Source organism: Aythya ferina (genome assembly GCF_964211825.1).
Source record: "Aythya ferina genome assembly, chromosome: 20".
Taxonomy (NCBI): domain Eukaryota; kingdom Metazoa; phylum Chordata; class Aves; order Anseriformes; family Anatidae; genus Aythya; species Aythya ferina.
This window is the reverse complement of record NC_140318.1, coordinates 9760040-9786515: the sequence shown is the minus strand read 5'-3', so window position 1 is coordinate 9786515 and position 26476 is coordinate 9760040. Positions and strand designations below refer to the sequence as shown.

The 26476-nt window shown below is 56.6% G+C and overlaps 2 protein-coding genes and 1 long non-coding RNA gene across 4 annotated transcripts in view; all 3 read left to right on the top strand.

Moving 5' to 3' along the window:
* Window positions 1-7872, top strand: part of ARRDC1 (arrestin domain containing 1) — a 29064-nt gene extending 21192 nt beyond the window's left edge. The window contains exons 3-8 of the mRNA XM_084494180.1: window positions 2604-2654; window positions 3125-3279; window positions 3767-3949; window positions 4325-4501; window positions 4982-5387; window positions 6136-7872. Of these exons, the coding sequence (XP_084350306.1) occupies window positions 2604-2654; window positions 3125-3279; window positions 3767-3949; window positions 4325-4501; window positions 4982-5387; window positions 6136-6200 (1037 nt within the window). The 3' untranslated portion in view covers window positions 6201-7872. The remainder of the gene's footprint in view (window positions 1-2603; window positions 2655-3124; window positions 3280-3766; window positions 3950-4324; window positions 4502-4981; window positions 5388-6135) is intronic.
* Window positions 7873-12101: 4229 nt separating this feature from the next.
* The window catches only part of EHMT1 (euchromatic histone lysine methyltransferase 1), a 113863-nt gene continuing 99488 nt past the window's right edge, over window positions 12102-26476 (top strand). Inside the window, exon 1 of one of the 2 annotated variants that reach the window (XM_084494390.1) lies at window positions 12102-12161. In XM_084494390.1, coding sequence (XP_084350516.1) covers window positions 12141-12161 — 21 coding nt within the window. In that variant the 5' untranslated portion in view covers window positions 12102-12140. Of the gene's footprint in view, window positions 12162-14665; window positions 14730-26476 lie in introns of those variants that run through there. The other variant, XM_084494396.1, reaches the window with a different exon arrangement.
* On the top strand, window positions 21063-22360 carry LOC311421923. The gene is made up of 2 exons (XR_014685109.1): window positions 21063-21187; window positions 22182-22360. It is a non-coding gene; the product is annotated as an uncharacterized lncRNA (long non-coding RNA).

Sequence of the window (26476 nt, the reverse complement as noted above, 5' to 3'; positions counted from 1 at the left end):
TGGCTTCTGGTGCCAATTTCCAGGTGAGAGAACTGGGGTGGCTGGGGCAAGGTCAGCCCGTGCCCAGCCTGTGCCCACAGGGTGACCGGGACAGGGGCAGCTGCAGATTGTCCCCTTTGTAACCAGCAGTGCCAGCGTTTGGGCTGGGAGCGCAGCCTGTGGGGCAGAGCTGCCAGCTGGGGAGCCCAGGGGTAGCTGTCCCCTCCCTGCCCCAGTATGGGGGGGTCTGTGCACTGGGGTCGCCGGCTTCCCCACTGCCAAAGCCTCCCGACACGTGGCCAAATCCCGAAATGGCTCTGTGATCCCGGGCGAGGCAGGCACGGAGCTACCTCTGTGCCCGTGCCGGGGGGATCCCTTCCAGCAGGGGCGAGCAGGAGCCCCGGGAGCAGCTCAGCGTGGGGCTGCTGCCAGATGCCTGCCCCTGTCCCGCAGGAGCCGGGCTTCCCGGCAGCCCTGCTGCTCTGTCAGGTGCCCAAACACACCCGTGCTTTCGTGGGAGCCTCCCGTTTGGTCAGGATCTTCTGTTTTTCTTCGATTTTTGTTCTCCCTTGTCCCAGGAATGGCTCTGGCCCTGAGGTGTTGTGCTCGTCCCGCTGTGCAGGCTCCTGGATGCGGCTGCAGGTGCCCGGGCTGGTGCTCACAGCCCGCCTGCTCCAGCGGCCCCCACGCTCTCACTACGGGCAAGAAACGCGGGTGTTTGGGGGAGCTGGGGCACTGCGAGCACCCAGCCCTTCGTTAGCTGGGCACGGCGGCTCTCAGGGCTGGCACGGGGCTGCTCCAGGCTGTTGGGGTGGCAGGGGAAGGAGGGTGTGTGAGGAAAGGCTCAGGCCTGAAAACCAGGGCTGCTGCCAATTGCCTGCAGCATCTCCCTGCTTAACGGAGCTGAGAGCAGGGCTCGTGGCGTTTCCCTGGCTCGCTGCAGCTCTCAGTTAATGCTGGTGCTCGGGTTTGGTCTGGGTGCTCTGTGATGAGCTCTGCTCGGGTGATGTGTTTGGGGTCTGGGCAATGGTATCGGTACCACCAAGTGCTGGTGGCTCCCTGAGCCCAGCCGTGTCCCCTGCGAGTGGCTTGGCCCTGGCAGCGTGCCCCTGCCTGGTGCTGCACGGGGCGGGCTTCATCTCTTGTCCCATGCAATTTTAAGGACATTTAAAACTGGAAACTGAGGGCACGAAGGGCTGGCAGGTTCGCTTCCAGCCCGGCTCTGTTTGGTGGCTGTGGGCTGGGCAGGAACCAGGCTGAGATCATGTCCTGGGGCGTGCAGAGAGCGAGGACCTGGCTGTGAGGCCACAGCTTTGCATGGAGCCCCACAAAATCTTGGGCCAGTGACCGAGCACCGGGTTAGTTAGCAAGGCTTTACCCTATAATCAGTGAAGGCACCAGGCTCCCACACTGCTGCCTTTCACCCAGGCAGACTCTCCCCAGCAGGGAGCAGGAGCCTGGGGTGTCTGGAGGCAACACAGGCGTTGAGTTGCTTTCTGCCTCCACCTTGTGACAAGCCGGCACGCTGCATTCAGCCTCCATTCAGCTTCTGTCTGGGGAACCGGGAGAGGAATCACCAGGAGAGTGTTGTGGTGGGGTGAGGGGGGAATGAGCAAACCCCCCCCTTCCATCCTGCACGGCCACCTCTCGCCTCTCCTCGGCTCCCTCAGCAGCAGCCCCAGCCTGGCCGTGTTGCTGCTGTGCCAAGCTGGAAGCAAACCCCCTGGTGTGTACACACAGCCAACAAACGTGGAAAGCCCGCTGCTTCTCGGTGCCTGTCTGATGGCAGGCGGCCTGGGGAGCTGCCCGATGCTGCCAGGTCACGCTGTGGGCTCGGTTTGGGGTCACCGCTGTCCTGGGAGGGGTGTGGGATCCAGCTGGAGAGGGTGGGTTGGGGGATCCTGGGGTTATAGCTGTGGTTTTAGCTGTGTCTTGGCTCTGCTCTGTGCCCTCGAGGCTGCTGTTGGGGAGTGAGATCGCTGAAGAAAACCAGCGCTGAGGTTTGAGCTTCCAGCGCTGGGCTGCAGCCAGGGGCCGGGAGCCTGCAGCCCTCCCCGAAGCGCTCGGTGCCACGGGGGGGAATTCACGGCCTCGGTTTGCTCGCAGGCTCCTCTCCCCGCTCAGCCTGCCTGGCCTCTTGCTGCCAGTGTGTGGCTCTGCAAGGACAGCAGGGGTCTCCTCTGGACAGGGGGGGTCAAAGCTGGGACTGGGGGTGTGAGTTCTCCACCAGGCTTGGCACCCACACCGTGGCATGGCTCTGCCCAAGGGTAGGACTCAGCATCCCCTCTCCGTGCCCTGGCAGCAGGCTGGGGCTCACTACCCTGGGAAGCATTCTCTGGCACCAGCATCCCTTCGGCTGTGCCCCAGCTGACTTTATTTCCAGAGTGTCTTACCCTAGAACCCGTTGGGAATGGGGACGTCTCCTGACCCCAGGGGAGGTGGGTGGCAGCGGGGGAGCTGCTCGCTGGGCCTGGAGGGTGAGCGTGGTGGTGTCGGTGGGGTGAAGGCAGCTGAAGGAGTTGTGTGGCGTTCCCCTGGCAGTGGCCTCTGTCACCAGAAGCTCGTGCTCCAGAAATGCTGTTCCAAGTCACCTGTCCCTTACCTCTTCCTCTTGTTTCCCACAGGAGTCCTTTCAGCTGGGGAGCACAACTTTTCCTTCCAGTTCCTGCTGCCAGGTACGATGCAGACGACCAGCTGAAGGCTCTGCTGTGTGAGCCATGGCTCTGCCCGCCTCGGGAGCTGTGCTGAGCCCTGGGCTGCCTGGCAGAGGGGCTGGCGGCAAGGCCCAGAGATGCCGGGGGAGTGTAAGGTTGGCCGCACACAGCAGAGGAGCTTGGGCAAGCAAACGCCTCCTGCCTGGTGCCAAACCAGGCCTGTGCTGTCGCTGATGGCTCCGAGCATCTCTGCGGGCTCTCAGGGGGGCTCCTGGCCGTCCGTCCTGCCCGCAGCACGTTCTGCTGTGGTGTGGGGGTGCCTCCTGTGAGGAGGTCACAGCACAGTCACTGGGTGACCCACGTGTTCAGCCCTTTTTGGGGAATTCTGCTCTGAGATACTTGAGGTGAAGAGGAAAGTTGTTTCAAGTTTGTCAATGTGTGGCTTGACTCAGTCTCACAACGCCTTTTCTTTTTCTCTCTCTCGACTCCAGCCTCTGCTCCTACATCATTTGAAGGCCCTTTTGGCAAGGTCCTCCATCAGGTGAAAGCTGTGATAGACACACCGCGCTTCTCCAAGGACTACAAGTGCAACAAGATCTTCTATGTCCTCTGCCCTCTCAACTTGAATGACATCCCTGATATTGAGGTAAGAGCAAGGCTTCAGTGCTCATCCCTGCCACGTGTGAAGTGTGGGAATAACTGTGTGGTTGGGCACCTCTCTGACTGCATGTCCTGCTGTGCAAGAGCAGGATGAGGGCTTCTGCTCCTGATTTATCCTGTCTTGCTTTCTGTCCCTGCTCTCTGTGATTTCTGGCTCCTCCACACATTACTTTGGAAGATGTAGGTGAATTTTCAGCATGCTGAGTGAGATGTCTGCCAAGAGCATTTTAGGACCAGTACCTACTTGTAGAGATTTGGGTTTGGGGAACTTTTTCCGAAGGGAAGAGACGCTGATAGGACAGCACGACTGGGGGGATGGAGGAGTGAGACCTGTTGTCTGTGGCAGTGCTGTGTCAGTGGTTCTTCGTGGCCTCTTAGACCAATATTTCTGCCTGCTTGTTTTGAATCCGAGCGTTTTCCTGGAGGTGTTCTGACTCCCTTGGGTCATCATCTCTGTCTCTGTCATTCTGCAGCAGCCCAACACGATGTCGGTCACCAAGAAGTTCAACTACAAGCTTGTGAAAAGTGGCAATGTTATCCTGACCGCCACCTCCGATCTGAAAGGGTACATTGTGGGGCAGGTGATCCAGCTCCGCACAGACATCGAGAACAAATCGGGCCGGGACACCGGGGCTGTGGTGGCCAGCCTGCTCCAGGTAAGCTGAGAGGACGATCCCTCAGCTGGGCTGTACTCCACCTCCCTGAGGCTGCTGTGAGGCTGGTGCAGGTCTCACCACAGTGCACATCTCTTTGCATGTAGCTGAGAGGCGGCAGTGAGGAGTGCAGCACTCTGCTTAACTTCGTTTCTCTCCCTCTTCCTGGGGAAGGAGGTGGTAGAACATGTCGTGCTTATACCAGCTCAGCCCACTGTGTGACGGTGGGTTATCCTGCCCTGTAACATGCACGTTAGGTTTGTACTCCTGCTGATTTGACAAAGCAGATGGGTGGTTTTGTGTCCTGCCTTGCACTTGTGGGAGACAGAAGAACATCTGCAGTCCTCCTGCTAGCTGTGTTTAATTCTGTCTGCGCAGAAAGTGGCTTACAAATCCAAGCGCTGGATTTACGACCTGAGGACCATCGCGGAGGTGGAAGGCTCAGGAGTGAAAGCCTGGAAACACGCAGAATGGAAGGAGCAGATCCTCGTCCCAGCACTGCCCCAGTCCATTTTGCAGGGCTGTAGCCTCATACACATCGACTACTACATCCAGGTGAGCACCCTGATGCTCTGGCAGGATCACAGAATCACAGAATCGTCTAGGTTGGAAGAGACCTCCAAGATCACTGAGTCCAATCTCTGACCTAACACTAACCCGTCCTCCACTAAACCATATCACTCAGCTCTACATCTAAACATCTTTTAAAGACCTCCAGGGATGGTGACTCAGCCACTTCCCAGGGAGCCCATCTCAATGCCTCACAACCCTTTCAGTAAAGAAGTTCTTGGGCTGGGGGGGACCCTGTGCGTGTCGGGGGAGATGCAGCTCTGCTGAGGAACTTGGTGTGACTCGTTTTGCTGGTCAGTGCCTATGGGTGAGGCTGTCCTTGTGTTACTGTGCTCCCTTCTGCATCAAGCTCGGCTGCTTGAGCTCAGCAGATGTGTGGGGTGGGGGGGGGCTTTGTCAGGTGAGCCTGGCTGTGCCCTGTGCAATGTACAACAGAGGATGCCACTGTTCTTCCTTCTTTTCCAGGTTTCCCTCAAGTCACCAGAGGTTTCAGTCACCCTTCCCATCTATATCGGTAACATCGCAGTGAACAGGGTCCCTCTGAGCCCCTCCCGATCTGTGCAGCACCTACCATCCGCAGTGGTCCCCAGCGCCCCCCCGGAGGAGGAGGAGGCTGCCAGCGGCTATCACCCCATGGACAATGTCTTGATCCCCACCAAAAGCCATTCCCAGCAGCAGCCGTTCAGCTACGCCCCAGGACTGAGCTTCCAGGAAGCGGACTCTGAGCAGACGGGCTCCCCGAACCACCCCACGCTCTGCCTCTCGACGGGAGCCACCGTCCCTTACTACGCCGAGGGAAACGTGGTGCCCGTGCCCACTGCCAGCTCTCTCATTTTGCCTCCAGAGTACAGCACGTGGGGCTACCCGTACGGTGAGCATCCTGTTCCTGGGGCCTGAACAGGCTGGCAGTGCGATAGCAAATGTCTGCTGTGACGAGAGTCTCTTTGCTAGCTGAAGAGGCTGGAGCATGGGAATGTCAGCCCAGTGGGGCTGAACTCAGAGCCAGTGGAGCTGAACTCAGAGGGGATCGTGAGATCTCTCTGCCTGCCTTCTCCAGAGGCGTCCCCTCCCATGGCTGTGACAGCCAGCTGTCCGTTCCCACGTCTATGCTCATGCTGCCCTAGGCTCAGCGTGAGAGGATCTCCCTGTTCTGAAATGAGCTTTCAGCCTCCCACAGATATAAAAACTTCTTGGCTTGTGGCGAGGCTGGCAGGAGCAGAGCCAGGAAAGTGATGTAACTGAAATCTTATGTCTGCCTTGGAGTGGGCCTGCATCTGGTCTGGAGACAGAAGCTGTGGGGGCGGGCGCTGAGAGACTGTCCAGGACAGAAAAGCTTGGGGAAATCCCAGCAGGCTGCATTCCTCGAGTGGTGCTTGCCTGAGGTGGCAGAGAACAGCGGTGTGGCATGGTCCTGGCCAAATAAACCCGTCTGTTAGCTCTGGGCTAACAAGAGATGCTTGGACATGTCACTCGTGGGGCAGGCTATGGGGTCCTGGAGAGATCGCTTGCGTGCATGTGTCAGCAGCTTGCTTTGCTCAGCACTGAGTTACACAGAGCGGGGTGCAGGGAGCCTCCCAAACTCCCACTATAACCACTCTTACTCTGTCTTTCCCCCGCAGAGGCGCCTCCATCCTACGAGCAGAGCTGCAGCAGTGCCAACTCCAGCATCAGCAACGGCAACTAGCCTCCCCTGCTTCGCGTCCCGCTGGCGCGATGGTTCACCGGCCTACTGCAAAGTCTGGTACAGCACAAGGCGTCTTTTTATCTCTGTGGCTGCTTGGCAGGGTAAATGGCACATCCCAGCCTGGGCTTTTTGAGTCACTTTCTTGGGAGGGGAAAAAACAAACAAAAGGGCAGCCAGAGCAGCCCGTCTGTGTGTATGTGTGTTTGTATAGGAGAGGTCTGAACCATCTCCTGCTGCATCAGGTGCTGGAGAAGTGCTTTTGCCCCAGGGATGCCCTCTGCAGCAGCCTGTGTTTCAAGTACTGTAGTCGACACTAACTGCTTTACTATCAAAGCACCTGCGATGCCTTATCTGAAATGCTCCTGACTTGGCACGTCTCCACTGTAGGTTGCAGGCAGGGCTGTGTGAACTTCCTTTCGTGGGCCATGTGCTCTCCGGAAATGCTTTAGGCAGCCCTCCCTCCCTGTCCTCGTGGGTCTCAAGCGTAGCTGAAACAGGTTTCTTGGAGTAAGCAGGTTTGGAAGGCCAGGGACTGTTACAGAGCCAGAAGCACAAGCCCTCGCTGTACCGGTGTGGTGGGGTGAGTGACCGGCAGCCTTTGGTCCCCTGGCGGTGGGCTGGACCGCTGCCTGCTAGCGGTGAGTGGAGAACAGCCCCTGGCAGCGGGGAGCCTTTTCAGCAAGGGTAATTTCTCAGAAGCCCTGCAGGAGACGGACCGTCCTTGCTTGCTGCGAGGATGACCAGTACCAGTCAGGTCCCACGTCCCATCTCCTGCTCCTGCAGGATACCCTCTCCATCCCTGCTGCTGCTGCCTTAGGCAGGCCAGAATTACACGACAATCAAGTTACAGAAGTCTGTCTGATGCTACCTCTGCGTCTGCCCGAGGACCCCATCCGTGGAAGCCCTGCCTTCTGGGATCAGCCTCCCTCAAGGCTCAGCCTGCAGCCTCTCTGTCCGTGGTGCCACACTGGTGCACGTGGCCTGGGGACGGCGCTCTCTGCGGGCTGGTGCTGGTTTGCTGCTCGCCTCCTGAGCCACCTTGAGCCACAGCAGGATGCAAAAACGAGTGAGTGGGAACACCGACTGCTACGCTTCATTTGCAGCCTCTGCTGGACCTGGCAGGTCAGGGGAAGAAGCTGGTGTACTGAAAACAACATTTTTTCTTTTGTGATTTTTTATTTTTTTCCCCTTGTTGTCTAGCTTTTTAGTATTGACTGCCCAAGCTGAGGAAACCACAAACCAGATACTCAGCTCAGAGCTGTAGGCATCCAGCCAAGGCTGAAATTGCAGACTGCACCTTTGGCACCTCGGAGAATTGGTCCCCACGCTTCCTCGTGCTGGGCAGGCAATATCTAACAAACCCGCTGTGAGTGCCACAGCCTCTGCCTCCTCACAGCCCTGGCAGGCAGCTGGGGACAAGCCCTGCTTTGCACTCTTCCTTTGCAAATGCTTTTTATTTCGTTTTATTTTATTTTAAAAGTGTTGAACTGCTTTAAGGATAGTGTAGAGAAGGTGCCGTTCTGAGCAGTGCTGGCACAACATGCACCAATGTTGAAAGAATGATTGTCATTGTCCCTAAATATATATATATAAGAGATAAAGTTTTGTTTTTAATGATTGAATTCATAAATACAAATTTTAATGCTGTATTTAATAAATTATTCGAAGAGAACTGCTGTGCTCTTTCATCCATTTCTGATGCTTACCCATCTGCCTGTTCATGCCAAATCCAGGACTGCACCTTGCTGATTTCTTACAAAACGAAGCAAGCTTTTTGCTCTCACCGGGCAGGTGGTGACTTCTGCCAAGGCAGCTCTGGGAAAACAGCCTGGGTGCCGTGCTGCGCGCCCGGCTCCAGCAGGAGGAGGGGGCTTGGCTCCGCGTTGGCTCAGCTCTGGAGCGAGCCCCCACTGCCCTGCAGCAGCGTGCAGTTCCCCAGCACCGTGCCCTGAAGCTGCAGATTGCCGAGCTGGCCCACAGCTCTTACTCAGCAGAGTTCAGGTCAGGAGGAGGTGGAGTGCTGGGGAGGAAGGGGAGAGGGGACTCATCCTTCAGCAGGATGGAGGTGGAACAGCCGCGGTCCGGCTGCTAGGGCTGGACGCTGCCAGTCTGTGCCCTCTCCTGAACAGTCATTGGGAAGAATCTTACTGAAAATGGAAAGGAAGGCTCCTCCCCACCCCCACAGAGCTTGGTGATACCATGTCTGAAGCATGTAGGTGTTGTCTAGATGTTGTCCCTGCCAGCAGCCTCAGGCATGACCTGTCTCATACACAAGGCTCCTTGTTCAGCCTCTGCTCAACCCAGGCTTCTGCCCAGCTTTTATTATTTAGGACTCTCCCCTTTGCCTGGTGGTCTGTGCCTGGCATGAGAAACATTCCTGATGGGCAGGGCCTCGAGCCTGGCTGCCAAGCTGGCTCACCTAACTTATATTTGCCAGCAGCTGGCTGCTCCTTCAGTGCCTCTAGCTCTCTGTGCAAAGCAAGGAGCAGGCGGCACGCTGCCCTGGGGAGGGGTTCCTGTGGGCTTGGAGGGCACAGGATGGAGTCAGGCAAGGCCCTGGGGGCTCCTGCTGCTGCTTTTGGGTGCTAGGGCTGGGCACGTGTAGCTCCCATAGGGAGAAACTACCAAGTCCTATGAGCTAGCTCTGGCCGGGCTGCAGGAGGGTGGCACCCTAGGGTGGCACCCTGACATTGTGAGAGCTGTGCTCTTGTGCAAATGCACAGAAATTATTGGCAAAGCGCTGTGGTTTCCAACATTCCCATCCCAGCCCTGTGGCAGGGGTTGAAGATTGATGTAAAGAGCCTTGTTTGTGTTTCATGGACCTCTTAGAAATGGTTCAGGACTGCAGGAGGAAGAGTCCTCCTCCTCCTAAAGCTACCCGCAGTTGTGACCGGGTGCTGTGGCAGCAGGGTCCTCAGGGTCTGAGTACTTTGAGCAGTACTTTTGGGGGCAGAAAAGCAATGGCTGGGTGTATGTGCCCCTCTGGAAGGGGTGAGAGCTCTGTCCCTCCTGTCCTCTGCCTTGCTGCTGCCCCTTCTCTGCAGCCTCTCTGGTTTCAACCTCTTCAAGTCATGGGGAGCTCCTGTAGGCCCCTCATTCCCGACTCCTCTTTCTGAAGAGGAGTTGGGAATTTCTTTTTTCTACAATAAAGACCAAAAAAATCTGGTTCTGAACCCAGCTCTGGGTAGAAAACGTTAGTATGTAGGAATTCATTTAAATTCCTGGCTCAATTTTTAAAGCAATTGTTTGTTCATCTTGTTCAAAATGGGGAGGGGAAATGGCGGGGTGTGAGCAAAGCTGGTGAGATAATTGTTTCCAAACTCAGCATTCAATGGGAAATACCAAAAATATCATCACCCCCTTTCTACTGCTGCTGCTTTTTTTGTCCGGCATGTCTTTGTCCTTGTCCCGCTCTCCACACGTGCAGCCTCCATAGCTGCGGCTTCCTCCTCGCTGCTTGTGTCCCACCAAGCTCCGCTTTGGCACCTGCTGCTGCTTCCCCACCTGCGTGCTGTGGGGCCGGGGGGAGGCCGCAGCCTCTGCCCTGCTCCCATCCATCTTCATCAAGCTGTCCGCGGGCTGCGGGCGCGTCCCCCAGCATGCTGCAGCTCTGCTGCCTCCCTTTGTCTGCAGCCTCTCGGCCGGCTCCCGTCCTGCCGGGGCTGCGATTCACAGGGTGAACAGGGAGCCGGGCCCTGAGCTGAGTTCATGGGGCTGCCAGCACTGGGAGGGCCACAAGGGCTTCGCCTTGACACCTCCTCCAGTTCTTTTCGGTGGACGCTGGGTTCTTTTTTAGCTTTCCGCTGAACTTTCGGGAGTTTTGTAAAAATCTTTTCTGCTTGTGCCTGGGGAAGGAAGTTTTCTCAGACACAAGATGAAGGGTGCTCTGGGGCTGTTTGTTTTTTATTTCTGTGTTTTAATATACAGAACAGATATACAGAAATACAAATATACAGAAATTCTGTATTTTAATAGATTTCCAGCTTTCTGCAACAGGACCACGTCCCATCCCTCCTCCCTGGAAGGACCGGTGGGGTCGAACGCTCAACACGGGCGCCCATCCTTGTCCGGCACCCGTGGCTGTGGTTCCCGGCTCTCTGGGCTCTCCTCACAGCTCTCGGGCTTTTATACAGCGTTTCTGACGGCTCTGTACAACCCAACACTCTGTGCGACTGATTACATGCCTTTAAATACAAACGAAGGGTTTTACGCGTTTACCACGCTGTCGGGGGAGCGTTTGTGTCCCGGGGTTTTTAACCACCGAATGTAAAGGGCAGAAAACAAATAAAATTCTCCTTTTGTAAGGCCACGTCTGCCGTTCCTGAGGGGGAAGGGGGGGGATTGTGCCGGGCCTTTGGGGGCCCAGCTCGCACCTCAGGGCCTCGGGGCCCCCTCCCCAGCCCCGGGCAAGGCCCCCGGGCCGGGCTCCCCCCGCCGCTCCCCTCTCTGCAGGCGCCTCGCGGCCGGGCGGGGGCAGCAGCGGCCGGCACCGGGCGGAGCTCGGGGGCCGGGCCCCGGTGTGAGGCATGGGGGGGACGTGGCCGTGAGGGGACAGGGCCACGGGGACACGGCCACCCCCGACACCCGGCCGAAAGGCCATGGGCAAGGGACACGGTGCCCAGGGAGCCGCTCCCCGGGGCTGACGCCGGTATCTGGCTCTGGGAATCGCTCATTAGCGGCTGAACGAGGGTGGTGCTCGGCGCCCCGCTGGGTAATGCTCAGCCCTGCCCTGTGCTGCCCAGGGTTTGTCGCTGTGTCCCCAAGTCCCCCCCCGTGCTGAGCGCTCTGTTCCCACCTGGATCGTTATCTTCACGAGGGTGAGGGCGAGAGGTGTCCCCGCGTGCCCCGGTGGGGATCGGGGTGTGCTGGGGACCCGCTGGCAGCGCTGGAGCCCCCGCCTTGGACACGGCACCTGTGGGGCGGCCGCGTCGCTCCCCTCCTGTCTGCACCCACCAGACGGTGCCAGCGTGGTTGAGATCAACATCCCTGTCCCTGTCCCTGTCCTGTTCTATCCCCATCCCATCCCCACCTCACCCTCGTTCCTGTCCTTGTCCCCATCCTGTCCCCATCCCACCCTGTCCCCATCCCACACCCGCTGCTGCCTGTCTCTATCCCACCCATTCCCATCCCTGTCCCCATCCTATCCCCATTCCATCCTGCCCCCATTTCACCCCAATTGCTGTCCTCCCATCCTGTCCCTCTCTCCCACATCCCCGTCCCACTCCTGTTCCTGTCACCACACTGTCCCTGTCTCACCCTGTCCCCATCCTACCCCCATTCCTGTGTCCCCATCCTACCCTGTCCCCATCCCACCCCTGCTGCTGCCTGTCTCCATCCCACCCATTCCCATCCCTGTCCCCATCTCTGTCCCTACCCCACCCCTGTTCCTGTCACCACACTGTCCCCATCCCACCCCGCCTCCATCCTACCCCTATTCCTGCCCGTGTCCCTATCCTGTCCCCATTCCATCCTGCCCCCATTTCACCCCAATTACTGTCCCCCCATCCTGTCCCCCTCTCCCACATCCCCGTCCCACTCCTGTTCCTGTCACCACACTGTCCCTGTCTCACCCTGTCCTACCCCCATTCCTGTGTCCCCATCCTGTCCCCATCTCACCCCAATTGCTCTCCCTCCGTCCTGTCCCCTTCCCCCCATCCCCACCCCCATTCCTGTCCGTGTCCCCATCCTGTCCCTGTCCCCATCCTGTCCCCATTATTCCCCCCGTCCCGTCCCCGTCCCGCCCCCAGCCGTACGGCCCCCTCCCTATGGGCGCCGCCATGTTGCCGTACGGCACGAGCGCCGCGCCGGGGGCCGCCATGCCGCGCCGCGCATGCGCCCTGCCGAGCGGAGCGCCTCCATTGAGAAGAACGAGGGGAGAGGGGCGGAGCCGGGGCGCGAGGAGCCGCCGCGGGGGCGGGGCTACGCTCCGGGGCTCCGGCCATGGCCACAGCGGATGCCGAGGTGAGTGCGGGCGGCGGCGTCCATCTGCCGGGCGGGGGGGGGGGGAGAGGGGGGGGTGCGAAGGGAAGGCGGCCGGGGCTGGGTTGGGTTGGGTTGGGGGGGGGGGGGGGCGCAGTGGTACGGCCCGGCGCCGGCCGCCTGGTGCCGCGGGCCGGGAGGGGGCCGTGCCCCCGCCGCGCCGTGGTTGGGTCCGGCCCCTCCGGGGGGAAGAATGTGGGCGCCGCTGCCATTGTGTGCGGGGGGGGCCCGGGACTCTGTATAAGTCACACCCCTCCGCGGCCCGGCCGGTGGTATGGGCCATGCAGGGTCCGGGGTTCCCCCCCCCCCCCCTCCCCTTCCCATACAGGCGGCCGCGGCGGGGAGCGGCGCCGGCGCCATCCAGGTTCCGGGGCCGCCCCCCCCATCCATAGAAGCGGCGGGGCTCGGGGCGGCGCCATGCAGGGTCCGGGGCCCGGCGGGGCCGCTGCTGCTGCCCAGCGCCATGCAGGGCCCGGGGCGGCGGCGGGGCGGGGGCAGCCGCTGCCATGCAGGGTCCGGGGCCCGGCGGCAGCGGGGAGCTGCGGGGCCGCCGGGGGCCGGGGGCAGCCCCGTTGTGGGGCGGGGGGGGGGGGGGCTGGGGGCTGGGGGCCGTGCGGGGCTGTAGGGGCTGAGCGGGGCTGAGCGGGGCCGCTCGCACAAAGCCTCGGGGCTGCCCGCACCGGGCACGGCCACGTGTCGGTGACACGGGCACGGCCGCGGGTCACACGCTGAGGGCACGGCCATCCCCCGGCTGCCCCCCGCCCGGCCCCGTCCCAGCCAAAAACGGCCTCAGGGTGGGAACGCGGAGATGTCTCTGCTCGGGCAGCAGCCAGGCACTGGGATGGGTCCACCAGGGGGGTGTTGGTGGGGGCACCGTCCCTGGGGGTGCCCTGGGACGTGGTGCCCGGGGACAGGGTCAGTGGTGGGGGTGGGGGTGGATGTCGGGGTGGTCACAGCCGGTGCTGCTGGAGGTCTCCTCCAGCCCTGCCCCTGCAGGACGCACACCGTGCCCAAAGGGCCGTGCTGGGGCTGGCTGTGGGCACGGTGTGTGACCCGTACAGCAGCAGGGCTGCCCTTGTCTGAGTGCTGTCCGAGCCTTTTCTCCTCCTGCTCTCGGTTCCGTCACATCCACATCACGGCCTGCTCCCTGCCTGGCTTTGGGCTGTGCCGATGGCCGGGTGCTGTGGTGCAGGAGAAGCACAAGCCCACAGGTGGTCCCCTGGCTCCGTGGCCTGGTGTTGCCTTCAGCTCCCTTCAGCTGTTGCAGGGCGATGCACAGCCCACAGCTCCTCGTGCCCAGGTTTGGCCATGAAACGCAGACACACACCTCCTGTTAGGGGGCTTCTCCCAGCAGTCCCGGCTGGGCCTGCCGTGTGGGGAGCATTGGGAAGCGTTGCTCTTAGGGCCAGGCTTAATGCCCACAGATGTTGCCGTGGATTACGGGGAGGGAACGGTGACTCCTTTGGAGTTTAATTCCTCCCCTCCCCCTTAGGCTGAGTTAAATCTGGGGCCAGCTCTGGCTTTGCTTATACCCCTCTGAGGCCAGAGGGTGGAAGCTGGTGGCTGTAAATGCATCTGGGATGTGGAGCCTGCACTAGGTGCTCTGTGCAGGGGAAAGCAGGGGCTGGCATCCCACGGCTGCAGCGTGAGACGGAGCAGAAGCGAGGGGCTGTTTGACTCGGTAGCAAGGGGCACGGAGGTGCAGTCCTGGGGGAAGGTGTGAGCCCGGAGCTGGGGGGCTCTGGGGGTCTGGACGGGCCCCACCATGTGCCTGCAGTGAGCTCCCACGCCAGCCTCTGCAGGCAGAGCTCTGGCAGCCCGTGGGCTGAAGATAAAACCTTGCGGGACAGACCAGCTCCTGGCCAAACTGTGGGGCTAGTGCGTGAGGGAGAAGCTCTGCGAGCACCGAGGCTTCACCTGCTCTCAGAGGGGAGCCGCAGTGCTGGTGCCTTCTGGCCGCCTCGCGGCTGAGCTGCAGTCACTGACCGCCCCGCTGCAGAGACGGGTTGTGCTGCTGCCTTCCTTTGGCAGGTCTCTCGTATCCTGTCTGCTCTGGTGCTTTTACGTGTTTTAGACCTACTGTGAATGCAGGGCTAAAATTAAAGTTTGAGGGACTGAGTTTACCTCGCTCAGCAAGTTTTAGGATAGCAGAAGTTCACCGAGTTTGACGCTGCTACTCCAGTTCCCATCAGTTCTAGTGTAAAGAGAATCATCTGACTGTGTGTTTCCCGAAATGATCATTCAGTGTGAGCTTGAAAACACAGATTTCAAGCCACGATGTTTTTCCTCAGGCTTGTGCTCACCTCAGGAAGGCTGGTGCCTGCATGCTGAGCAGGAAGCAAGGTGTGCGTGTGGCTTTGAATGAAGTGGTTCTCCTCAGAAGTTACACTGCATTTTTCATCATTTTTTTTTCCTGTCTGTTCAGATCTGTAACATCTTTTTTTTTCTGGAGATGCAGCTTTGATCTTTAAAGCGAAGAGACGGCGTGCAAGCCACAGAGAGGACAGATTTCCCCACTGTTCAGCACCCTGAGCTGAGAGCGGATCCTCGGTGAGTTCAGCACCTGGCCGCTCCCCACGTTTTGAAGGCGAGGGCTCGCCAGCCCGAGCGGTTTTGAAAATCAGGCTCGCGATGCTGCGGCTTCGCCCCGGCTTTGATCCTTGCTCTCATCCCCTTAGCCAGCTGGTGCTGGGAGCACGCTGTAGGCAGTCCTCCGCCTGTGCAATGAACTCCCTACTGGATTAAGGGGCAACATTCACTCATGTCAAAGAGCTTCCTATTCATGGGTCCCTGGCTGGAAGGAGGTTGCTGTAATAGGCCACCGAGTGCAGGAGTGATAATAGGAGAAGCCAGGACCTAATGAGCAGTGCCTTTGAGCAGTCAGCACGCAGACGATTTTCTTCGGTTTCCCGCTTTCTGTTTTGCAGGTGACGCAAAGTCCAGGGCTCCTTTCAGGCCTGCCCTGCCCTTCCTCCTCTCTCATTTACTCCTGCCAGCTGGTGTCACAGGCGAGGAGAGGGCTCTGCTCTGCTTTCCCAGGGCCGCTGCCTTCAGCACGGAGTCTGTGTCAGCGAGCTGCCTCAGGAAACCTCTGTGCATTTTAAACCCTGTCCTCTTTTTCTCCTTTGTGAGCTGCCTGGGAGCCGGCCTGCCTTGTGGCTGCGGGGCAGAAGTTCCCTGCCTTGGGGCAGCGGGGTGTGATGATACTGCATTGATGGGAGACCCCCACGCAGGATTAATGTGTGGGTTTCAGTTGGGTCAGCTTTAACACGCTGTGCAACATTTTAGCAGCAATTTGTGTGAGGAGAGGGGTTCCTGCCCTGCTTGTGCCATCTGGTAAGGGCAGGAAAGTTTGTAACTGCTTTAGAGGCTTTGATGTGAGGGTTACTTTGCTAATATGTTAAAATTGCGCCCTGCCTTGGGCTCTGACAAAACCTTACGGCCCCAAATAGGTGCTAACATCTCCTTCCCCAGCAGGAGCTCTCCCTACTGTACCTGGGCTGTGCTGAGCCAGCTGACAGCTGACAGGGGCTGCTTGGGGACCGTCCTTTCCTTCCATGTGCACAAACTTTAAATGACAACAGATTGGGCAAATGCGACTTGTGAAGTTTTAAGAAAACAACTGAAGGGCTCGTTTGAGGCTAAGCTGATGTGGCTGAGCCAACGTGACTGAAGGAAGCGTCTGAAGAACAGTTTGTCAGGTCAGGGCAGAATCAGAGGCCTGGTTTGTACTGTGACAGAGCCCTTCCAGAGTGATTATGCTGGCTGGAAAGCAGGATGTTTCTTTTTCTTTGCTGAAATAGTAACAGTAATAAAAGTCCTTGCTGCGGACATAGCTCTGTTAGCTTAGGGGTGATTTCAGGGTAGCTCTTTTTGCTTTCTGAAGCAGAGGCTGGGGGTACCTTTGAGAAGTTTTGCAGACTTAGTTGTCTGTCTACAAATGCAAAGGAATTGCTCTCCCCTCCGCCCTAGCTGTGCCAGCAGAAGGCCTCGCAGAGGTGCAGGTAGCAGCAGGACGAGGGGCAGCAGCTCTTCCATGGCGGGGCCGCTCGGGGCCGTGCAGGCAGGGAGCTGGGTGAGCCCTCACCCCATGGCCAGCCCCAGCACCCCGAAGCAGTGAGTGCAGTGCCCGTGCCCCAGGGTTTTGCACTTCCACACGTGCCTCTCTGCTCCAGAAGCGGGGCTGGGAGGGGGTGGGAGCAGCCTGCGGTCCTGCTGCCTTTCCCTCGCAAAGTGCTGAAGCAGCACGCTGCTGCTGTGTGTTTTGGGCCTCTGGGGCCCAGAAAAGGAGGAGGTGGCAGGGGGTTGTTCCCACAGAGGCAGGGGTTTTACTGGAGGGTGAGCAAGAGGCGCTGCCACCGCTGCTCTGCCACCTTCAATGGGAGAAGGGCTTGCAGGGACAGTTCCTGCTCCTTTCGGTGAGGCCGGATCCCCTGGGGAGGGGGGGTTAGTTTTCCCCAGGCTCTGCTGGCCTGGCCCCTGTTCTGGGGGCATGCTTTGTGCAGGTCTGCGAGGGGTTTGGGGACCCTTTGAGTGCTCCAAGCAGTGCTTTGCTGGAGATTCCCCCTCCGTGTCTGTCTGAAAGGCTCACCGAGCTGTCTGTGCCTCGGGTCGGGCTAGAAGATGTGCGAGCTGTCCCTGCTCCGCCTGTGGGCAGGCACCGCGCGCCGTGACGGATGGGGGCTGGCTCAAGTGGCAAAGTAAATCCAACAGGGAGGGGAAGAGTTTGCTGGCTTAGCCTGGCTGCCAAGCTCTGTGAAATGCATATAAACCCAGAATAAACTGTGCTTATAAAAGCTCTTGACGCTAGTATCACTGTGTCTAAAATAGAAAGGCTTTCCTGCTTTTAATTAAAAACTTCTAGCATAGGCAAAGTACCAAGGACGTGCGATGTGTCCTCTTTTCAAGCCGGAAGCGCTCTTCCAAGAGGATTCCTGTTTCCCACCTGATCCTCGCCATGCCTGGCCGGCTCCCACCAGGCAGCATTGCCCGAGGTTGCGTTTCAGCTGGTTTGGCTCCACGCAGCAGTCGCTGTTCAAAAACTCAGCCCAGCATGTCGAGCAGTGGGGCTGAGCTGCCCGGGTGCAGGAAGGACTGGCCTGGGGCTGGAGGTGCGCTATTAAAGATTAAATCCATCCTTTTCAGTGTCATATCCCCTTCTCGAGGGAGAGCTCTCGGAGGCAGTGGTGAGCAGTGTCAGCTCAGGACAGGGAGGCAGCGAGTGGGATGGACTGGTAGAGCAGAAAATTCAGGTCCGCTTCTGTTTGCATACGGCTCATCATCCTGCAGAGCACAGGGAAAGGGAGGGAGTCTGCAGGTGGCACAGCTGGGGAGGAAGTAAATAGAGAGCGAGATAACCAGGCTGACATGGCCAGGCTCAGAATAAAGCCAGGTAAGTGACTTACCCATTTGTTACAGGGAAATGTAAAATTATGCAAATAGGGATGAAAATATTCAAAGAGATTAGAGCTTCTTGGGTCAGAAGGGCCAGAGCATGAGCCAGGAGATGGTTACAAGCTGCTGGCACTAAGAATTCAAAACCGGCAGCAGGGAGCTGGAGAGCTGAGCAAATTGAGGTAAGTGGAAGTAACAGTGAAGCCCAAAGACTACAGCAATCCCTTACCTGTCATGTGGGACGCAGTATTTGAGCCAAGTCCAGCAGGCTTGTGATTCTGCAGGAAAACGTGCCTGCTCGTGCTCATCTCCTTATAACGAGGAGGAACATGGAGCTTATTTCTTCTGAGAACAGCCAGGGTGAATGCGACGGCTTGTGCCACCCACAGAGCCTGAGGAAAGAGCCCGGGCACAGCCATGGAGAGAGAGCCCAGGGGGCTGACGTGGAATATTCTGTACTTTGGCCTTGCTTCAGTTAAGAGAAAAAGTCCGTGTGTCATTCAGAGTGCTTCTTTGGCTCTCTAATTCATCTCAGAACTTGAGCGTAGACGTGAACAGATGTGTTTCAGCATGTTGGCTGGCCAAAGGGAGCCCTGGTCTCTCTAGGACTGTTGACCAGGATCTGCTGATGCTTTGAACACAGCCCTGAGTCCTGTGAAACATTGTTTTTTCTCTTTTTTTTTTTTTTTTTTTTTTTTAAGCATGAGCTCCTGGGTTCTCGAGAGTCTCAGCTGCCTTCTCCCTCTCCAGTTGTTTCTAGCCTTTGCAGTTTCAGAGGAAGCGTTAATAGGTAATTTCTCCCAAGGGCTCCAAGCCAGAAGGCAAATTACCCAGATGTTTTAACCAATTTCAGCAGTAACTGGGGATGTTTCATACTGCTGACCGAAGGCATTCAGAAGCTATAGTCAGGTCCTCTCAAAAATCATAATATTGTTTCAAGAAGTGGGAAATTTAATGTGCACATGGTAGAGGACTTGGAAAGGACAAAAAGGTTTCTGAAATCATGCAGCTCATCCAGCTGCTGAGTTGGGAAGGTGCACGGGGAGGGGGTTATTGGAAGGTGACATTTGGTGGTGCCTCGTGCACGCAGCTGCCCACACACCTCTGGCTTCAGAGCTGTGCTGCAGAATTGAGGGGAGGCTTCTTATGGCCAAGGTGCATTTCTTATGTCCAAGGGGGTAGACAGCAAGTTTACACCCCATCAAATAGGATTTTGTTGGTGTAAAACAGCCAGTGCCGGTGTTCAGGAGAGCACGGTCTGCTAGCTGGTTTGTAGGGTTCCATCTCGTATCCTACTGGCATGTAAGTTTGAACATAAAAGTCCAGGTTACAAGCACATAAAGCAAGAGTCTAAATATTTTATTAATTGAGGAGCATGATTAATATTTGATAGATTAAATCAACATCCAGGAGGCTTTGCAGAAGTCACCAGACAGCTGCTGAACTGGTAACCAAACATTAGGTGGTTTTTATTGCAAACTTGCATGTAATAGCTTTTGTCAGCTTGTCTGTGTTTCATGTGCTGAGGATCCGTGAGTCCCATATGCCTGAAAGCCTCGTGGTGTACAGGATGTGTATTTTTTACTACTCTTAGGATGCATCATTTTAAACTGGCGCTTTACTACCTCCTTAATACGCGGAGGTGATTGTTTATAAGCAGGTGTCCTGTAGGATCTGCAGACAATGGTCTCTGCCAAACTTTGAGGATAAATGAGGAATGCTCCTTTAAGGATGGCCTTCGGATGAGACGGAATATTTACTCTTGCTGTGGTGCCAGATCCTGTAGCTTCCAGCGCGTGTGGCGAGGCGAGGTGAGGAGCCCTGCTGTCTTTTAATCAACTTCCCCCTTTGCCAGGGAGACGCCACCAGTGAGCAAACAAACTGCTACTGAGCACGTTGGCCGGAGATGTGTCTGCTTTGACTTGTAAGGATTTACAGTGCCGAGAGGTTAGCACGGCCTCCGGCCTGCATCGTTTCAAAAGAGCAGCGAGGGTGGATCGTATTCTGCCTTGGTTATTTCCACTGTGATTCCCAGTTACTGCAAGCTGTATTTCCCCTGCTTTTGGCGATTTAGGTTGTCTGCTGCACACTACGCCTGACTCCCAGGTTTTTACCTTGTGCTTTTCTAGCCCTCATCCCTGCTGGAAGCGCCCCTGGTTCGGGCGATGCGGTTACGCAGTTGGGTTTCTACCAGTTTAGCGCCTCTTCTCACGAAGCTGTATGCTGATAGCACGTTGGTTGTAATTGCTTATGGCTTTCCTTAAAAGCTGCTTGCTTTGATGTCATCTCCAATCCATGTCTGCGGATTCACCTCACAGAGACATTCAGAGATGTGTTTTATCTCCTCCTGCTCCCGTGTGCCAGCAGACTCGGGTGTTACCAACTGCTGCGGATGCCCTGCCGTGGCCGCACGCCGATGCAAGGTGTGTGTTACATTGCTGCTGCTGCTCGCCCGGGATCCTGCCGTGTGACATGCATCCTGCTCGCCCGGGCCAGCCTTGCAGCGGCCCTATGGACAGCACCTGGTGTGGCCGGGCCACGGAGGGCAAGGGCATGGGGCGGCTGGAAGCGGGTGGCCACGTCAGGTCTGAGGCTCGGCCAGTTTTAGCAGCCCACCTGCCTTTCCTCGCTGGGCCTTTGTTTCCAACCTTCACAATAAAAGGCAGAGACAGTGGCTTTCTGTCAGCTGAAGGAAACCACCTCCCCGTGCTGCACAGCCCTTGATGAAGATGCGCTGTGGCCATGTGCCGGCATGGATGCGCTCCGGTGGCATGGCTGTGCTGGCAGCTGCGTGCCCTGGGCTCCTGCTCACAGCCTCTGCCAGCTCTGCTGCCTGCCCTGGGAGGCATGAACAGCTGGGAGAGGGGATTTCCAGCATCTTGCCTCAAAACATGCCCAGCCTGGCCTCCTGCTGGGCTGGACTGGGCATGGCGAGGGCAGGCAGGCCCTGGGGAGAGGGCTCAGGTGTTCTCAGTGAGGATATTCCTGGAGCAGGGAGGCTCCGTGCTGCTCCCCCCGGCGTGCTCGTGGTCCGGTTGTGTTGGCAGCTTGAAGCCCGTGCAGGCTCTGGCAGCAGGAGCTCGTGTTTTTTGCAGACGTGGCCAAAGAGCCAACTGCAAGACACCCCTCCGTCTATGGGTATTTACACATCAGGTGCCCGGAGATGGTCAAAATTCTTTTTTAAATGACAAAAACTCCCTGAGTGGAAGTCCGTGTGGGGCTGCCAAGAGCCGCTCCTGATGCAACAGTGTCTGCTTTTAAAGAGAAATGTAAATTGTGACAGGCAGCCCCTGGCTGCTGCGCGGTCCCGGATGAGTCAGATTCCTCCTTGCGCTGGGACGGGAACGCTGATGCAGTTGCTGATTGCTGCCAAAGCAAGGAGTCCGCACAAGGAGATTAGGCAGCAGTCCTTTTCCCTGCTGGGTGCTCATTAACGTTTTCTTGCTGATGTATTATTAATTAAGCTAATTTTTATTGCTCTGTAAGTATAGATGGTGCTTTGCAAGCACAGGACAGAAGCAGCTTGTTTCCCAGAGTTTCTGGAGTGCCTGGTGTGCAATGTGCAAAACGGGAGCATTGGAAAAACTGACGGTGCTGTTGAATACTGAAGTAAGGTAAATCTCGGGGTTCTGTTTTCTTTTTTTTCCCTCTTGCTTAGCAGATGCCCGGCTTCATGGCTGCCTGGGGCTGGGGAGTGGGGAGCCATACAAATAGAGAGCTGAGGACCTGTAAATGCCCCGTATGCAGCATTAGTGCAGGCAGATAATAGGAGCTGTGTGCCAGAAGAGTTTGCAACATCGACCCTCGGTAAGACTACGCAGACCAAAATAGACTATTGCATTAAAAGGGTCTTGGGAGCCGATCCAGAACCACAGAAATGGGAGGGGGGAGGTTTGCTGTCAGCCTCGGGGGAGCAGATTGCTCCATGTACCCAGGCGCTGGGCCCTCAGCACTTCAGACAAAGGGAGTCAAAGAACTGTCCGAGCAAGGCTGGCTGGCGGGGTTTGCTGCTGAGCTCTGGGACGTGTCCCTGCTGCAGCACCACTGTGCCCCGAACGACTCCGGAGCCTTGTTGAGTGCCAGCGAGTCCAACCAGGCCTGGTGTCACCTCTGTGGTGCTTCCTCTACCACAGCCACGGGCTGTCCTTGCCATCTGCAGCCCCGCAGGACTTTGGGGTGCAGGGGCGTGATGGCAGCTTGGGATCGGCGAATTCCCATCGGTTTGGGGCCATGTGCTTGGAAGCCGCTGGGGCCTGCAGAGCTCTGGTGTGAGTCTGTGTGTGCTGCTTTCTCACTGGGTCTGTGGGGTGGCCTCTTAGCCCAATGCCTCCCTCGATCCTCTCGTGCTGGGGGTGACCCCCGGGGGGAGCAGAGGCTCCAGCCGAACATGGTGCTCAGCTCCCCAGCCCCTGCTGCTCGCCAGCCCGTGTCCCTGGGGCAGCAGGGGCACCTTGTGGGACGCATAGACCCCGGTGATGCTGTTCCCAGCTGTGAGATGGAGGCAATGGAGCGCAGCTATGGGGGTGACTTGGTGTTAGCAGCCTTTGATTGGGAGTGGTGTAGAAATGCCAGATGTAAATTTTGAGCTGTACTTGTTATCTTCACCAGGTAAGAGACAGCAAGTCACATAGGTCAAAATTTTCCCTATTTTGCAAGCTCTGCTTCTGGGCTCTGGTTCCTGGCTTCCTTCCTTGAGGCCGTGGCTGACCCTGATTAAGAGAAATGGAAAACTTAAAAAATACTCTGAAACACATGAAGTATTTGTGAATAAAGCAAGTACAACTCCAGCACCTCTCCTTTGAATTTCAGGTAACAACACTGGACTGGAAAAATGTGATCCATAAACATCTGGAAAATGCCATCCATAATCTTCTCATGTCCTCTTAATATGTTCCTAAATTAGGAATAGGCCCTACCTATTCCAGCCTAATAATTTTTGCAGAGATACTGAGGAGTAGTTGGCTCTTGTTGCATATAGCTTTGAAGGTGACAAGAACTTATTTGTGATAAGGACTCGTAACGGTGTCCTAAGCCCAAACAAATCTGTGCAGTTATGGCATCTGCTACAGAGTCACTCTGCGGCCATGCTAGGAAATGAAGAAAAAAGTGGCACTTTGGTGAATTTTCCTATCTGTTTGTTCACATCTGTTGTGTTTTTTTTTTTTTTTTAACGTGGTTTTCAAGGAGCACAGCAGTGGCAGCTGGAGATCCGGGCCTAGGTGTGCAGTGCAGGTGAGTGGGGCGAGGACAGAGGGGACAAACGGGTGCGCTGTCCCTGTTGGCGTCCCCACCGTGGCTGGCAGAGCCCCGGAGCGCCTGGCCCTGCAGGTTCTTCCCTGCCACCGGCTGGCACGGCTGCCTCTGACCTTGCAAAAGCACAAGGAAAAGCTCCGCTCTCTCGTTTTTTTTCAGCTGCTTTATTTTTATTTATTTATTTATTTAGAATGAGGAAAAGCCCTTGATATTTTGGCATGAATTCACAATACTTCCTTTTATTCTGTGCGTGACAAAACCATGTGGTTACCATCTCTTGCTCAGCCTGGGCAGGATCCACTCCTTAGTGGACTGCCCTCAGAAGTTCAAGGCGTATCCTAAATCCCACTTAAACCTCCTTCTCCAGTGGGTTCGCTTTTGTTTGGCACTGGGCACAGGAGTGGGAAGGAGTGTGATCTGCTGAGTACTGCAAGTTAAATTGTGTAGAAGGAAAACCAACCAGGACTGTTCTTGCACTACGTTACCAGAGCTCTGCAAAGGTTTGGCCAATGTGGGCTACGTTTTCTGTTGACTGTGAGCATCACTGAGCGTTGCATCGCCTGAGCAGTGAGGGCAGGAGCAGAGGGCTTCCCGGCCCTGCCTGCAGCACAACCAGGCTGTGGGTTTTCAGCCAAACGTCTCAGCACATCGCTCTTCCAGGGACTGCTGGACGCAGGCCACCTCTGCAAACGAATCTCCAGGAACACGGTCGCTTCCCTGTTTCTTTCTCTGGGAATACTTGAATCGAAGGTTTTATTCATCACGTGAACTCGGGTGCTGTTCTCCACAGCTTGGTTGCAGAGCTAGCCGTCCGCAGCCGCTGCCATTTTCTGGGTGCTGTCCCCTCCCCTACCCCACCAGCTGCACTGCGATAGGAAGCACAGCAAGCACGTCTGTGATGGAAAGCACAGAAATAACATCTGTCCTTCCTGACCTGGGTGTGCTGCATCGTGCTGCTGCCTCCTGGGCTGGGCAGCGAGTGGGAGGAGTCATTAAAATCTTTGTAGTTAATGGGAGGAGTTGTTAAGATCTTTGTCTTTTCTAGTAGGTCCTTGTGTGGCAGTATCAGCTCCTCCAGGGATGTGGTGGCCAAAATCACATAAGAGCCTTTTCCTGTCCCAGCAGCCCAGTGTGTTGCCCCGGGGGTTGGACGAGGTGATCTGGGACGTCTCTTCCAACCTAAGCGATTCTGTGCTTCTGGGTGCTGTGTGCCCTTGGTTGTTGAAACGCAGCTCGAGGTTGGGGCGAGCCCTGGGTGCCTCTGAGGCATCGCGGTGCGCTGCGGGTCCGAGCGGGGTGGAGGAGGAACAGAAGCGTGTGCGGCAGTGCTGTGCTCTGTAATTACCTGCTGTGCACAGACAGGTGGGTTTTGATCTTGCAAACATTTACACATCTGAGTAATAATTAGTAATGTGCCGTACTATTCAGAGTTACGGGAAGAGCTGTTCTCAGTGACAGAATGGCAGGGTGCTGGCTGCTCCTTGGACGGAGGCTGCACCTCTGCGCCCCAGGCGTAGGGCAGGCGGGAGCTGTGCCTCCATCCAGGAATGCTTCCTTGCTCGGGCTGTGCAGCTGCGTTGTGCTGCTTGAGTGTGGGTCCAGTTTTGGTGGCAAAAAGCCCTGTGGGTGAAGAACGCTCCTGCCGTGGGATCTTGATGAGGGCTCCAGCAGATGAGGGTGTCACAGCCCTCAGCGGAGCAGGAGGCAGAAGCTGACAGTGGGCTCCCTTAGACAGCAGCTGCTGGTTTTGGGAGCTGTTGGGTTTGTAGAAGTAACCATTGACTGGAGATCTTGGTGGTTCATTTGCACGGTGAAAGCTACGGCTGTTAATTAAGACAGTACTGTGAGAGCTCATTTACATAGAGACTGAACCTCTACAAATAGAGGTAGATAGAGGCTGATAGAAGCGCGGCTGTTGGCATAACTCTGGACGTGCCTTGAGCTGTCCCAGCAGCAGTCTCGTGCCGTAAAGGCTTCCTCTAGCAGGGGCAGCTAAAAAGGTGCAGAAATTGTGGCTGGACCAGTAATCAGATCCTTGAATTAGTTGGCTTTTTCACATGATATTGTTTCAGTCCTTGTCACTCCATGGGCTTGTATTTCTCTTAGTGTATTTTTTTTTAATGGGTCAAAGGGGGAAGAAGGTATTTTGGAAACATGCAGGTGAAGAAATGGAACGTGGATCCCAGCTGAGGTGGGGCTGGACCCTGTCCCACTGCCTGCTGGCTGTGATGCTCAGCAGTGCAGGTAACTGCTCCACCTTTGAACGTTAATCCAGAGAGGGGAGAAATTACGTTCGTCTTATTCCTGGCATGGCTTGTAACCTGTACAGGGTCACAGCACGGGTGTTATGATCCTGAGGCATGGCCAGCTCAGCCAGGCTTGGAGCCTTGCTTTCTTGAGGCTGGCACTGCCTTTGTTAGCCATCACGCTCGTTTTCATAAACCAGCATGGGAATTTCTGTCTTTGTCAGCTTCATGAAACCATTTGCTTAATCTCTGAAAAAAAAATTATTAATTTTTACTTTTTATATTTAAAGCCAGACGCTTCCAGGACTTCCTTTCTGCTACTTCTGCTTAGTTTATCTGAGTGGTTTTTAATCCTGTGCCAAGCAGGGCGTAAATGTCTGTGCAACAAACATGGCTCCTAAAAGTGGCTTGCTTTTCTTGGCTACTCTTCAGAGCCTTCTGGAGGTGGCTGTCAGACCAGAGGCTGTAAATTCTGGTGTAGGTGATAGAAAGACCAGGTGTGGAGGGACAGTTTCTGCTGACACTTCTGAATGAGGAAGAATCACCGAAACCATGTTTGTTTATTTTGGGAGACAAATCAGGATTAGCTTGATCCTTGTGACCAGCGTGGGGCAAAACGAATCCATGTGAACTGAAGTACGGGGATCTTCCCAGCTCTTCCGAGGTTCTCCAGCATCGAAGCTGATGCCGCAGCGAACAGGAGGCTCCATCACACAGAAGCAGCTCGCTGTTGGGTAGCAGTTGCAGGTTGAACACCCTGCACACATCTTTGGTGCAGTGTCTTCATGTTGAAGGTGCTGGAAGGGCCAGAGGGAAGTCCCTGAATCGGTCTGCTCAGAGGATTACGTTATGAAGCACCCATGTTCACTGCAACCGTGTGGGCCACGCAGATGAGATGACTGGACTATGGTGAGGTCCTGTGTAGGATCTAATTTTGTCTTCCCTGCCCAATGAACCTCTGGAATTTAACCCAAATTGGGTTTATCCAGCGAGATGGAACTGGCCAGGAGCTGAGCACGCAGACAGGGATCGACTTTGGCCTTACAGGAATATCTGTGCTCTGGTTCCTGTCTCTGCCCCAAGCCAGCAGTAAGGTCTCAGGACATAATGGCACCTCTGTGCTGGGCACGAAATGAAGGCTCATTAGGAGGAGCAGAGCCTCGCTCAGGCACAGGTCTCCTGATGACGAGGAGCCACAGGGCGCTGCTGGCATTTCTCGCTGCGGTGACGGACTGGCTGGGTGATCGCTCTGCCCACCAGAAGGGGTGGGGGTGGCAGCTCCCTGCCCTGCAGGAGGTGTCTCAGTCCCGTTTTGTGTTCTTTTCTCTCTGAGATGACATCCTTGGTGAGGCCGTGGCACCCCTCTGTGCTCAGTTTCTAGACTTTGCTGCTGTCCCAGCACTT